Source organism: Mus pahari, chromosome 19, assembly GCF_900095145.1.
Source record: "Mus pahari chromosome 19, PAHARI_EIJ_v1.1, whole genome shotgun sequence".
In the NCBI taxonomy this organism is placed as follows: Eukaryota; Metazoa; Chordata; class Mammalia; order Rodentia; family Muridae; genus Mus; species Mus pahari.
The window spans coordinates 43,520,594-43,535,339 of NC_034608.1; the positions used below are offsets into that span (position 1 = coordinate 43,520,594).

At 43.7% G+C, this 14,746-nt stretch overlaps 1 protein-coding gene across 8 annotated transcripts in view; it reads left to right on the plus strand.

The window, feature by feature from the left end:
- Nsd3 (nuclear receptor binding SET domain protein 3) overlaps positions 1-14,746 on the plus strand; it is a 113,652-nt gene that overhangs the window by 69,478 nt on the left and 29,428 nt on the right. For 6 of the 8 annotated variants that reach the window (XM_029532272.1, XM_029532273.1, XM_021219910.2 and 3 more), the window contains 6 exons: positions 423-468; positions 3,588-3,718; positions 4,665-4,793; positions 5,438-5,564; positions 7,171-7,368; positions 7,846-8,016. In XM_029532272.1, the coding sequence (XP_029388132.1) occupies positions 423-468; positions 3,588-3,718; positions 4,665-4,793; positions 5,438-5,564; positions 7,171-7,368; positions 7,846-8,016 (802 nt within the window). Of the gene's footprint in view, positions 1-422; positions 469-1,603; positions 3,214-3,587; positions 3,719-4,664; positions 4,794-5,437; positions 5,565-7,170; positions 7,369-7,845; positions 8,017-14,746 lie in introns of those variants that run through there. The other 2 variants (XM_021219913.1, XM_021219912.2) reach the window with 1 other exon arrangement.

The window sequence follows — 14,746 nt, forward strand, 5'->3', positions numbered from 1 at the left end:
GCGCGGAAGGAAGGGTCTTAAAGTGGCGTGAGTTACATTAACCTGAGTATCATAGTAAGTAAACATTTATCCTAATGTCTTTGGGGCGGGAGGGGTTCCTAGCAACATTGGGGCTGGTCACAGAAACAGACACTGAGGAAAATGCTCTGGTTCTCCCCAAGCACCAGGGGCGTGGTGGGAAGTCTTTGCTAAAGAGCATGAGGCTACGCTGTCACCTGGTACTCAGCACAGGCAGCTAGGGCTTGCGCCTCCGTGACCTTGAGACAGACAACTTGACCCAGAAGATGGGATTGAGTTTAGGCTTTCAATGACATGGATCACTCATCACTATTTAGATTGATGAAAATGTAAAATTTTTTCCCTCTATTTTCTACCAGTGAAAAAAACCCTCCAGTTAATGTTGTACTTTTCTGTCCAAACAGGTTGAAACAGGTCCTCAGGCTTCCCTGAAGACCGGATTACAGAAAGGTGAGTTACTCTAAGGTGCTGCTTTGCATTTCCTGATTAAACCAGTTTCTAAGAATAATTTATTTGTGCTTCATGTATTTTTGTCTGTCTCTGTAAATCTTTGTTGCTCTTCAGTGTGGAATTTCACCCTCCGTGTGTGTGTGTGTGTGTGTGTGTGTGTGTGTGTGTGTGTGTGTGTGTCTGTCTGTCTGTCTGTCTGTCTGTCTGTCTGTCTGTGAGAGAGAGAGTGTGTGTATGTGTGTGTGTGAGAGAGTGTGTGTGTGTGTGTGTGTGTGTGTGAGAGAGAGAGAGTGTGTGTGTGTGTGTGTGTGTGTGAGAGAGAGAGNGNGTGTGTGTGTGTGTGTGTGTGNGNGAGAGAGAGAGTGTGTGTGTGTGTGTGTGTGTGAGAGAGAGAGAGAGAGAGAGAGAGAGAGAGAGAGAGAGAGAGAGACTTCTACAGTTGATCCTACTCTGTACTTCCATGTGAAAAGTCTTTCGTTTTGATAAATTAGAGAACACCATGTAGATTTGGTATTGTTTCCAACTTTTCTCCATAAGATTTTGGGATTTCACTGGCTTATAAACTAGGGATGTGACGAATCCACTTTTGGTATTCGACTGAATACCGAATAGTAGCTATTAATGCTTGTCAAAAATGGACTATGGCAAATCAGACAGGACAGCTTGACTGGGAAAAAATGATGCCCCCCCCCCTCCTTCAGTGCTGTGCAATCGTTTTGTAAATTGACCCTTAGCATAACTATGGCTACCAGTAGATGACCAAATTATGTAAATCTCTTTGAGATATGCACAAAGTTTAAGAAGCCTTAAACTTTTCTATGTGTTTTCTGTGTGCAATCTGAGTATAGTACAAACTCCATAGCATGACTCGTGAAATTTTGGTGAGCTCAAACTGTATTTAGTACCTGTAGTTTACTCTGGGCAAATTGCATTATTTTAAAATAAATAAAATAAAACACCAGCCTGTCTGCAGTCTCGGGGAGAAGTCTGCAGCGATGGTCTCCGTGGAGATCCTCAGCAGGACTGAACGCCTCTCGGAGGGAACACCGCTTGGCGGAGCTCCAAGAAAAGACATCGCGATCGATCGCTGCGAGATTAGGAGGCCTGATTGCGTTGTGTTTCCACCATTCCACAGGGTCGGCGGACCGAGGAGCGCAGGGCTCTGTCAGATTCAGTGACAGCTCCGTCTCCGCAGCGAAAGAGGAAACTGTGGACTGAGATTCCTGTACAATTTCATCCCAGAAACTCCAGACTTGGAGTCTCCGTGCAAGAGTTCTTTGTCGGCGGCTCGATAAAGTTCCTTTTGTTTTGATTTTGATTTTGCCAATCATTATTATTGGCATTCTCTGGCCTGGTTTCTTCTTCAAGACTGAACAATTGCTTTAACATTCAGATGATTTCTCTCTATCTTTTTTTTTTTTGTCCGAGCTGGATGGGTACAGCTTAAATCATGGGTCCAGCCTAAAAAAACAAACCACCATTTAACTTACCCTGATCAATTCCAACATGGACTGTTTTGTTTTTAAATAAAGCATCATTAATACACATCTGCAGGGTTTTGCCAAATGGCCCAAACTGTATACATTGCAATCATTAAAAGCTCTTATTATTTTTTCTAACATTAGTGCCGTTGTCATGGAGAACAACAGGACAGCTGCTTTTAGCGGTCTGTCATTTTTCAGGCATTTTCAGAAACTCATCGGAATTGGCGGTACCCGTGTTTCCCTTCGCAAGCCTCTCAGTACAGCACTCCTGTTCTTCTGTTAAAACTCCTTGTTAATTCAGTGATCTCTTAGGCCAAGGAAATACTTTGTGGTGGTGTTCTGGCTCCACACACCAGCGATGAAAGAGATAGATTTGTGTCCTTGTGTTTTTGAATCAGCATTAACATGGGCGGGCACCCTCCTTTGTAGCTGTCAGGAAACATTCAGTGCAAACTTGTAGGATGGGATGTGCTAAGAAGGTTCCAGTAACCAGAACAGTCTCCCGAGGCCACCTCCTCCACCACAGAACGTGGCTAGTCACCAAGCGCTCCCTCCAGCCTGTTACGGATCTTCATGGCCTCAGGAGACCTGTTTCTCCACAGTCTCTTCCGGACTGCACAATTCCACCATAGCTTGCTGGGCTGATCTAGATGTCTGTCTGTTGTATGGAAAGTTTGGAGGGGGGGGAATCTAAAACAAACTCTGGGTGGAAATCTTACCCGTCTCCTTGGTTCCTTGGTATTCACCGTGCCTGATCTGCACATTTCATCTCGGCTGTATAGCCTACTGCATTAGCCCAAGAGATTGTTGCTTTGTAACTTTTTGCACTATTGTTTTGGCTGGATTTGTATTACACACAGTTTTAAAAAAAAAAAATTCCACACTCTTCTCTGCCTTTTTTTTCCCAAGTATATATTTCTTCTCTCCCTCACAAAGTCCAGAGGCCTCTCGTCTAGTCCTTGGTGATTCCTCGCACTTGGACACTGATTGTCCATTACAGCCCTCAGTAACGTTCTTCCCACATGGCATGACGTGTGTGGACGTGCCGCAGCACTTCTTAACAGTCACAATAAATGCCACTTTACCAAGAAAGAACAATTAAGAAAATCCAAAATGTATTGGGGGGTTAATAATCAACCGAATTGCAAAATTGGGGGGTTGAAACGGCACTATCCGAGTAGGAATCGAATACAAATCAAAGATTTGTCACATCCCTAATCAAACAAGATGGAGGTGTCTCTGCAGCCGTACCTGTAAACTACACTGTGTTGGGTTTCATGTCTACCCCTTACGCAATCGAGTGGTTCTCTGAGTTGTTCCAGATCAATTGGCTGTCTCTCAGTTTGGATAGAATGGATGTCTAGAGTGGAACTTGGGCCCTGCTGGGGAAATGGCGACAAGCAGAACTGAACTTAAATGTTTTTATAGAGCAGTTGTGAATTGGGATCACTTAATACCAGAAGTCAGAAACTTACCAAGTCCTGGCTTGCAACTTCAGTGCTACAAACAGCTGTGAATTTCCTCCAGTATACTTGAGACGAGTTTGGGGAAAGAAAATACTCACCAACAAAAAAAAAAGTTTAGACAGTGACCCTAAATACTATTTTAGGATTAATTTCAGTGTGTTATGTTAAGGTGCCAGCGAGATTTCAGATTCCTGTAAGCCCCTAAAGAAAAGGAGTCGCGCCTCAACGGATGTAGAGACGGCTAGTTGCACGTACAGAGACACATCTGACTCCGATTCTAGAGGACTGAGTGATGGGCAGGTGAGTGTGTGCTCGGGTCTGGGCAGCCACAATAGCATGCTTTCTTGGGAGAGTCCAGGGAATGTAAGCGTACTCGTGGTAGGCTAGCATGTAAGGGGGACCTGTTTGTCATCACTCACTCTTGGTCACCACAGTAATTCAGCTTAGCTGTCTGGGTAGGCTTCCCTTTCTTCATGGCTGCATATGCCACTTCCCCAAACGGGAAGAGAATGGCCTTCCCCAATAGAAGAGAGTCTTTTTTCCAGGGCGTAAATATATGTGTGTGTGTCTGTGTGTGTGTGTGTGCAGCTGCATTCTCCTGCTGGAAAATCTTGTCAGGCTTTCAGAAGGGAGATCACAGGGCAGTCAGCTTCTAACACTGTGGGCCCATCCAAATGAGATGCTTCATGTGGTGGTGGTCAGCCCTTGTTTAAAAAGACTACCAGCCAGGTATGGTGTCCACGGCTTTAATCCCATGCTAAGAAGGCAGAGACAGGCAGGTCTCTCGAGTAACTGGCCAGCCTGTGGTACATAGGAAGTTCCAGGATAGCAGAGCTATGTTATGAGACCCTGACTTATAAAAATAGTAATAAAATCAATACTCTTAGGAAAATCAATGTTTTTGAGACGACTTCACTATGTAACTCTGGATGATATAGAACTTGTAGACCAGACTGGCAGACATCTGCCTATCTCAGGCTCACCAGTGCTGAGGTTAAAGGTGTAACTTGGTGGGGGTGTAGATTTCTTACATAACAGAGGAGTTCTGCCATTTTGCCTTTTAAATATTCGCTGCAGTTTCTCCCAAGTGACAGATACACAGACAACATCCCTGGGTTGAAGGAAGGAAGGAAGACAAGAAGGCAGGCGGGCGGTGATGAGATGAACTTCAGTCGGTTTCCTTGGGTTTTGCATTAGGTCGGGAACCTGTCTTTCCTTTATCTTGTGCTGTTTGTTTTCCACATAGGTAGGCTTTGGCAAACAAGTAGATAGCCCGTCAGCTGCTGCTGAAGCAGATGTTTCTGATGCGCAGTCGGTGGACTCGAGCCTGTCACGGAGAGGCGTCGGCACGAGTAAGAAGGACACTGTGTGTCAGGTAGGCGGGCGGCTACTTACAAACATGTGATCCAGTTCTACCAGCTGTGTCTTCGTCTCCTGTACTTTTTATTATTTTATCACGTTGCTTTAAAGCTACAGGTCTAAAGGCTTTTTGTGGTTCTCGGTGTCCTGATGGAATGTTTCTGTTGTTTTGCTTTTGAGACAGGATCGCCTTGCCTGGTCTGAGGCTTGATCTATAGACCAGGCTACCTTTGGACTCAGTGTGAGCCACTGCCATGCCCAGCTCCTGTTCCGTCATAATTTTTTTGAGTTATTTAATTTTATGTTTTGCTTGCATGAGGGTCTGTGCACCACATGCTTGCCTGGTGCCTGAGGAGGTCAGAAGGAGGACTGGAATTACAGATGAGTGTGAGAGCCCCGTGTAGGTCTGGGAACCAAACATAGGGCTTTGCAGAGAAACCATGTCTCAAAAAAACCCTAAAAACTTGAAGAAAAAAAAAAAAGAAGGAAGGAAGGAAAGAAGAAAAGGAAGGAAGGAAGGAAGGAAGGAAGGAAGGAAGGAAGGAAGGAAGGAAGGAAGGAAGGGGAACTACACATTCTTGGACTCCTTGTATCCGTTAGCAAGCCCCTAGTCAGTTCTGATGTGCAGGTTTGAGAACGGCTGCTTTCTTGCTCTTGCAGGTCTGTGAGAAGACTGGCGAATGCCTTGTTGCTTGTGAGGGGGAGTGCTGCAGACACTTTCATGTGGAATGCTTGGGACTGACTGAAGTCCCTGAGGGCCACTTCACCTGTGAGGAGTGTGAGACTGGTGAGCCTAGGAGGGCTGGGTGGGGCGGGGCGGGGCGGGGCTGGCAGCTCTCCCTGGGATGGNGTGAGGAGTGTGAGACTGGTGAGCCTAGGAGGGCGGGGGGGGGGGGGGCGGGGCGGGGCTGGCAGCTCTCCCTGGGATGGCACCCCTTGATTTACTCCTTTCGTGGTTAAGCTTGCTCCCCTCCCCTCCCATAGGTACTTTAGCAAGCCAAGACACCATCCAGTATTAAGCTTTCCAAGATCCAAAAAAAACAGTCCAAACCACCTATGCCCAAAACAAAATAAACTGGTTTTGTTTTTTGAGTATGTAAATTAGATTGGTGTGTGTGCTTAACAAACAAGTTTAAAGTCCTTTAGTAGACTCAACAAGTATCGATTGAAACTCTAATTATGGTTATAGTAAATATTTAAGTATAATATAGTAAATATTTATAGTAACTATAAATATGGTTAGAGTAAAACTGTAAATATGATTATATATTTTGGGGGAAAATAATGCTATTAATTTTTTTTAAAGGCAGGGTCTTACTATGTAGCCCTGGCTGCCCTATAACTCACTGTGTAGACCAGGCTGGCCTTGAACTCACAGAAATCTACCTGCCTGCCTCTCCCCCTCATCACCATGCCAGACCTGCTGTTAATTTTTTTTAAAACTTAGTATTTATCATTGATTCCTTCTCCCACTATATATTTTCCAACTCCTTCTTGTAGCATCCAAAGAAATATGCTAGTTTGTTTCTTCTCTAATATAGTCATGGTTTTGTTTCATTGGAAAGCAGTTGTTTAATCTGAAACAACATAGCCAGTTGTCTTAGTTACTGTTCTATGCAGTGAAGAGATGACAGCCATGACCTTCTGTAAGGTAACGAATAGAAGAAAAAGTTATTGGGGATTTAGGCTTCAGAGGGTGAGCCCATGACCATGGCAAGGGACATCAGGCAGGCAGGTACGGTAGTAGAGCAGTAGCTGAGAGCTTAGATGAAGTAGAGAGAGCTGACTTTGAAACCTCAGAGCCCATCATCCCCCTGTGACACACCTCCTCCCCCAAGGCCACACCTCCTGATCCTTCCCGAGTGGTTTTACTGACTAGGGACTAAGTCAAAACGTTTTGTATTTATTTTTTGATGCAGTATTATTAAGTTGTTTTTTCTAGGAATTTTCCCATTGATATGAATTTTCAAATTAGCAAATGTGTAGTGATGTCTTTATAATCTCTTTTAAAATAGGAATTGACTTGTAACTTTTTAACAGTTTATTTTTATTTCATGTGCATTGGCGTTTTGCCTGTATGTATGTGTATGTCTGTGTGAGGGTGTCAGTGCTGGAGTTACAGACAGTTTTGTGTTGCCTTGAGGACACAGGTCCCTTGGGAAAGTAGCCAGGGGTCATGAGCACACACCTGTAATCTGAGTGCTAAGAAGACTGAAGCAGGAGGATGGCGAGTTTGAGCTGGTCTGGGGTACCAAGTGCTGGGATGTAGCTCACAATCCTCACCTAGGATGCCCAAGGGCCTAGGCCTAAGCCCAGCACTTAGAATGATTCAGTGAATGAGCTGTAGTATGTTTTAATATATATATACTTTTTTTTTTTTATCAATTTTCTAGGACAGCACCCATGTTTTTCATGTAAAGTGTCTGGTAAGGATGTGAAACGTTGTTCTGTTAGTGTTTGTGGAAAGTTTTATCATGAAGCCTGTCTCCGCAAATTCCCCACTGCCATCTTTGAGTCAAAAGGATTCCGCTGTCCCCAGCACTGTTGCTCTTCCTGCTCTATGGAGAAAGACATCCACAAAGCAAGTAAAGGTAAGCAGGGCCAAAGGCGGGGCAGTGTGCAGAGTGCCCGCGGCAGTGTGTGGCACATCTGTCAGCAACGGCGGCGGGCGGGGCAGTGTGCAGAGTGCCCACGGCAGTGCGTGGCACATCTGTCAGCAACGGCGCAGGCCTTCTGTTTATTTCCAAGTTCAAAAGCTGAGACACACAGTTGACTTATTAGGCAGAGGCTATGTTGTCAATTCAAACATTCAGACTATGCTAAAATCTTCCTTAGGTTTAGTTACAGCATTTGAAGTAGACCCTGATTCCTTTGGAGGATTTCTCTAAGTGACTATTAGCCTCCATCTAGGAACTGAGAAGTATGGGAATGATGGCGTCAGCCACAGCACTGGCCTTGCAAAGAAGAGCCTTCTGTACCAACTGTAACCAGTTTGACATGCAGGGGAGCCCTGTTCCCGTGCCGTAGCTGGCATGCTGTAGACCGCTTCTTGACCTGTCTTCACACAGGCCGCATGATGAGGTGCTTGAGATGCCCTGTCGCCTATCACATTGGAGATGCGTGTGTCGCTGCTGGAAGTGTATCTGTGTCCTCGCACATTCTCATCTGTAGTAACCATTCCCAGCGGAGTAGTCGGTCTGCTGCTATAAACGCAGGCTTTTGTTTCGTTTGTGCTAGAGGTGAGTGTCAGTTTGGTTTTTTTCCTTGTTCTGGCATCATTCGCATATTTCTCCATTTAACTGTGTCTCTGCATTGGTGAGAACTCCAGCTGTCTGTTTCATGAACTATGTCCCAGCAAGTGCTGACTGCATCGTGTTATATATATATATAGTATAAGGAGAGAATATTTCAGGCAGACATTCCCATTGTGAGAATATTAATTCTTCCACAAGCTAAACTAACATCTGCATTTTAAAAATACCTTAAGCTGGGTAGGGTGGTGCATACCTTTGATCCTAGCACTGGAGAGGCAGAAGCAGGAGGGTCTCCATGAGTTTAGGCAAGTCTGGTCTACATAGCAAGTTCCAGGGCCAGCTAAGGCTAGGTAGAGAGACCCTGTCTCAAAAAGGAAGGAAAAAACCCAAGCGTAGAATTACATTTAAGTTGTCGATTAGTTTTTCTGTTTCTCTAATAAGAAGATTATTCCCTTCAGTCTTTACTTAAAGCAGAACCTTCCTGCACTGTTATTGTCAACTGCTTGGGAATGCCGTGTGCAAAGTAAGGGCAGCCCATTCTCAGTTGTATGCTTTGCTCATTGAGGGCCTGAGAAGAGCAGCCAAGGAGGGTTTATCACATTCGTGAAATTGATAAACTGAAAACAATATCGTGTCCTGTGGAGGACCAGAGATGGTATTAACAGACTTAAGTTCATGGTATATCTTGCTTTTTTATTGCTGTGACAAAACACCATGACTGAAGTGATTTATAAAAGAAAACATTTAATTGGTTGCTTCCTTATAGTTTCAGGGGATTAGCCCACGACTGTGTGGGAAGCATGACAGTTGGCAGGTAGGGTGCTGGAGCAGAAGCTGAGCACTCACGTGGCGCAGTAATCAAAGGGAGAGAACAAGCCAACTAGAAACCTCCAAGCCACCCCAGTGATACACAGGCTCCAACAAGGCCATCTTTTAATCCTTCACAAATGATTCTACTAACTAGAAAATCAAGCATTCAAACCTATGAGCCTATAGGCATGATTTACATTGTCAGACTACCACATTCCACTTCCTGGCCCCCATAGGCTTGTGACTATTTCATTATGCAAAGTGCATTTAGTCCAACTGTAAAGGCCCCCATAGTCTCTTGGTTTTAAGGCTTCATAAAAGTCCAGAGTCTCTTCTGAGACTCAGGGCTCTCTTAATTGGAACCCCTGTAAAATCAAAAGGCAAATCACCAAATACTCCAACACACAGTGGCACAGAATGAACACTGCCATTCCAAAAGGAGAGAGGGAGCACCGTGGAGAAGAACTGGACCAAAGGAGGACCGAAACCCAGCAGGGCAAACTCCAAGCTCTGCGTCTTCGGGTCTGATGTCAGAGGGCTCTTCAGATTTCCCGTTCCTTCCAACTTTGATGTCTGCAGCACTCTTCTCTCTTGGACTGCTTCCACACTGTTGGCAGTTCTCTTGGACAGTTGTCACAGGGTTCTAGCATCTCCAACACTGTGGATCTCCAGTGCCATCCCAACTTCATTTTCTCAGCTTCATACAGTGGCCTCTCCTGTCACAAGCCTAGCATCTTCCTTAACCAGGAAGGAAAGATTTTACAACTCCTTTACTTGCTTGTGTATTCCTGCCTCTAAAGCCAGAGCCCTGTAGGGGAGCTACCAAGTTCTGCCACACTGCTTGTGGTGGGACCTGGCCTCCTTGAACTACACTTGCATAGACTTTGATTTGTTGATACTCTTCACGCTGAGTAAGCTTTCCTTTTGTTTAGAAGCAAGGATTCCTTATGCATTTCCTTTTTACAAGTTAGAGCTTAGCTGAGTGAGGTCTTGCCTGAGGTCCCTGTTGCCTTTGTTCCAGTTCTAATCCGGCCTTTCTTTAAACATCTCATCTCTGAGCACAAGACTTGGCTTCCTCAGGCTCTTCTTTCCCTCTAATTGTACACTGTGTGTTTCTTTTCTTCTCTGCTTGTTCTTTTTCACTGTAGATCTGCACAGGAGTAATCACTAATAGCCACAACACACAGTCAATACTAAGTTGTTTTGGAATTTCTGCCCATGACAAAAATCCAAAACAATTTAGCTTCAGGCAGATTCTTAAGGCAAGGGCAAAAACCAACCACATTCTTTGTCAAAATATCACAAGAGTCCCTAAGTTCCATGCTTAATAGCCTTCCCCTCTGACACATGGAGAGCTGAAACCTCCATAGTCCATGTTGTTCTTCCCACTGCTAATTTCCAGACTCCTGCTAGGATGATGCCCAGCCAGCCCCACGTACAGCATACAGCGTACAGCGTACAGCGTTCAGCGTTCAGCCTTGCTTCCCTCGGCCAGTCTTCCATTCCTCTAAGCTCAGTGTAACCCAGCCTGTCAGTGGTATACCACTCGGTGGAGGAAGATGACCGAGGCAGCTTAGGAGAGAGCGCACCTAGTTAGGGGCTTCCTTGTAGTGTCAGCGCTCCCCCATCATGTCAGGCCATAGGCAGCCATGGTGCTAACCTAGCTCAAAGCCTACACTTGAGTCAAACACCATGAGACAGAGAGAACACAAACTGGCCCTGGCTTGGGCTCTTCAAACCTCAAAGTCCCCTCTCCCCAGTGATACTCCTTCTCCAAAGCCACACCTCCTAATCTTTCCCAAACTGTTCCACCATCTGGGGACCAAACATTCAAACACGTGAGTCTATGGGGGTCATTCTCATCCAAATCAACACATGGTACATGTAAAATAAAACTTCATTGACTACGATATACACTGTTCATCTTTATCTTGGCTGCATTATAAGAAAATTCTTTTTTATAATTAGCAATCATTATAAGTGTCTGTTTTGCTTAATAATGTCATTTGTTTTAATTTTTTTTCACTTTTTGCATTTCCCTGTATGTAACATTTGAAAGAACTACTAGATATATCAAGTCTGTTATATTATATTTAGACCTTACTGAAGATCAAAACTTTTTGTTGTTTGTTTTTGCTTTAGGACACAGTTAATTTGTTGGAAGTATCATGTGTGTATGTGTGTTTATATATTTTCTTTCTGATTTTTGGTTTAAGATGAGATCTATCTAGAGGCTGGTATTAAACTTCTGAACTCAAGTGGCTCTTCTGCCTCAGCTTCCCAAGTAGCTGGGACTGTAGGTATTTTATTTACCATGCCAGCTTATAAAGATATAGTGGATTTAAAAACAACAACAAAAACTTAGAAGTGATAGCCAGTTAATGATTAAGTAAACACTTCTATAATAGCTTGTATGCAGTCCCTTCTATAGACAGCTGTTATAGTTAACAAGCAAACATCTGTGTGTTAGCTGCTTGTATGCGGTCCCTCTGGAGCCAGCTGGATTACTTATGCTGGGGCTTTCTAGCTTCCTCAGTTTCCTAAGCATGTATGCTATCTGCCAGCAAGTAAGGAACACTGATGCTTTAGTTTTCATTGTTTGTTTGCTTGTGGTCTGGGGATTAAACTGAGGACTCAGGCTGGAGAAGTGCTCTACCATTCTTCCTTATCCCACCCTGAAGCAAAAGTAGTTCAACCCAAGTATTCACTTCCACACTGTTAGTGGTGACAGAAAAGACTCAGAGGGGATCAGCTAGGCAAATGATAAATAAAAATATGTCCCCACTTTCTGTTACAGAATAGCGTGGTGATCAGAGAGGACCTGAATTCAGGTGTTTGTACCTGAATGTGTGTGCATGTGTGCATGTGCGCAGTGGCCACCAGGCCATAAGAGATCATCAGATCCCCTGGAAGTGTAGTTAAAGGAGGTTATGAGCTGTCATGTGGGTGCTGGGTATCAAGCCTGGGTCCTCTGTGACAAAGCAAGTGCTCTTAACATCAGCCACCTCTCCAACTCAGGACTGTTGACTTATAAAGGCAGTACATATCGTTAGAGACCTTCAGACAGGCCCGTGGCAGCATGCAGTCCTGGTTGCTTAGCTACTTTTTTCTGGTCTGGCTCTTCCAGACCCTTTTAAATGGTATGTTAGCCAAGTCCAGTCCAGTTTAGTCAGTATTTTAACCAATAGTTTTGTGCTGTGTTTCATTTAATAATTGATCTTTGTTTTGTTTGTTTTCCAAGACAGGATCTCATTCTGTAGAACTCACTCTGTAGACCAGCTGGCCTCTGCTCCCAAGTGTGGGCTTAAAGGCGGGCACCATTACACTTAGCTATTTTGCTGGGTTTTTCCTTCTTTTAAATTGGTTGCTCTTTAAAACTGTTTTCAATTTAGGACAGGTACAAAATGTACAGTTTCAGGGACGTTTGCCATTTCGTGAGATTAAACGGATGCTCATTAACTAGAAGTTTGAGAATATTATCCATGGGACAGAGTCCCTTCATTCAGAGTTAGACTCTATGATTCATCTGTCTGTATTTTATCTAAATACCATGCAATGAACTCCCGCATATTTTAACTGTATAGCAAGTTAACTTTGTATTAAAAAAGAACTTCATTTTCTCTCATAGCATTTTGTAAAAATTCAGTCTAAACATACCAGATGTTTGAGATTTGAGAAAATTTAAATCAAAGTCTTTTAAAGTACAAGCATGGAAGCCAGGTGTGGTGGCAAACATCTTTAATCCCAGCATTTAGAAAGCAGAGGCTGGCAGATCTCTGTGATTTCTAAGCCAGCCTGGTCTACATAGTGAGTTATGGGACAGCCTACATGAGATCCTATCTCAAGCCAAAAATAAAAAACTATAAGCATGTAATCTTTTAAACATTAAGGACACCTATTTTTAAGTATTTTATAGTAAATCTGTATGACAAGAAAACACTTTAATAAAATGTTTTAGAATTAGAAAATATTGCTTATTTTCTCTTTCTAACCTTATTAAGAGTGTTTCTGCTGGGCATGGTGGCGCACGCCTTTAATCCCAGCACTTGGGAGGCAGAGGCAGGCGAATTTCTGAATTCGAGGCCAGCCTGGTCTACAAAGTGAGTTCCAGGACAGCCAGGGCTACACAGAGAAACCCTGTCTCGAAAAAAAAAAAAAAAAAAAAAAAGAATGTTTCTGATCCTGTAAAGGATTTTTTTCTTAGTTCCTGGTTATTGGATATTTAAAATCATTAATCCTGGGCCATTGAGATGGTTCCGTGGGTAAAGGCTTGCTGCCGAGCTTGGCAGTGTGACATTGGATGACAGGGATGCAGGGATGCACTCAGTGGAAGGAGAGAACCTGCCCCTACTCCTTGTCTCCTGGTCTCTATTTGCATGCCTCTATAACACACATGGTTGATTAACTAAAAAATAAAGTCATAAAGCTAATTCTTAAGGACTGAAGGGTCTAGAAATATCTTTAGAGGTTTTGCCTACATCTCCACCCAACATGAAACACCACAGAAAATAATGAGATGTCTTTCAGTGCAGATATAATTTTCATGCTTCTTGAGTACTATATAAAAGAAAGAACTTAACATCCTAAGCCTTACTTTGTAATGGAGCTGATAGGTTAGGGTTCTCTTGTTATTTTAATAGTAGTAATAGCAGTTTCTTTTGCATATGCATATAGCACACTCTCAGAGACAATTTGAAATAATTGCCACCATGGCTGTTGGAGGAGTATTTCCTGGTTTATGTGAGTAAGAACACTAAAACCTAGGTTGAATTGTTTTCCTAACATCACAGAATGGTGAGTGGGGAGATTCTACTTGACCTTCATTTTTTCTTTTTATAATCGTGGTAGAATTTATAATAACTGTATAGTAGAGTTTTAAAATATATTTTATTTACAGATAGGTAACTTTACAAATAGTTTAAATAGCTAGTAAGCTACTCAAAGCCTTTTATTTTATTCTCTCATAAATTACATTTCAACCACAGTTTCCCCTCCCTCTTCACTTTCCAGGCCCTCTATCTCTCTCCTCCTTTTCCCTTCAGAGAATTGCAGGCCTCTCAGGGATATCAACTACACATGACATATCAAGTTGCAGTAAGACCAGGTACCTCCCCTCATATTAAGGCTGCACGAAGCAACCCAGTAGGAGGACAAGTGTCCCAAAAGTAGGTAAAGGGTCAGTGTTAGGAGTCCTACAAGAAGACCAAGCTACACAACTGTAACATACATACATACTTACATACATACCTGCATGTGTGTGTGTGTGTGTGCGTGTGTGTGCATGCTCTGTGATTGTCAGTTTAGTGTCTGGGAGTCCCTGGGAGCCCTGGGCGTTGAGTCTGGAGATGACTTTCTCATGGTGTCCTTGCCCTCTCTGGCTCCTACACTCTGTCTTCCTTCCCCATCTTCCATGGGGTTCCCTGAGCTGTACCTAACATCTGGCTCTGGGGCTCTGCATCTGCTCCCATCAGTTGTTGGATGAAGCCTCTCTGACGACAATTCTGCTAGGACTTTTTTTCCTGTTCTAGATCTCCAGGCTGCCCAGCCTCTAGTTCCTGGTCCTCCAGGCAGTGTCCATCATGGCCTCCCTTTCTTGGCATGGGTCTCAAGTTGGACCAGTCATTGATTTTCTGCACCAGACTTTTTTCATTTTAAAAATCTCTTTTCATTCATTCATTTTTTTAATACCACCTCTTTTTACTAATGAATAAAGTGTTTTTGACATTACATAACTTTTCTTACAAGATTCCTGTGTGAGTGGCACTGTTGAGTTCCATCCTGTCACCTTGTTCAGACCTACCGTCCGTCCATCTGTCCTTCCATCCTTCCTTCTTTCCTTCCCTTCTTTCCTTCTTCCATCTTCTCTTCTCTTCCCTTCCCTTCCCTTCCCTTCCCTTCCCTTCCC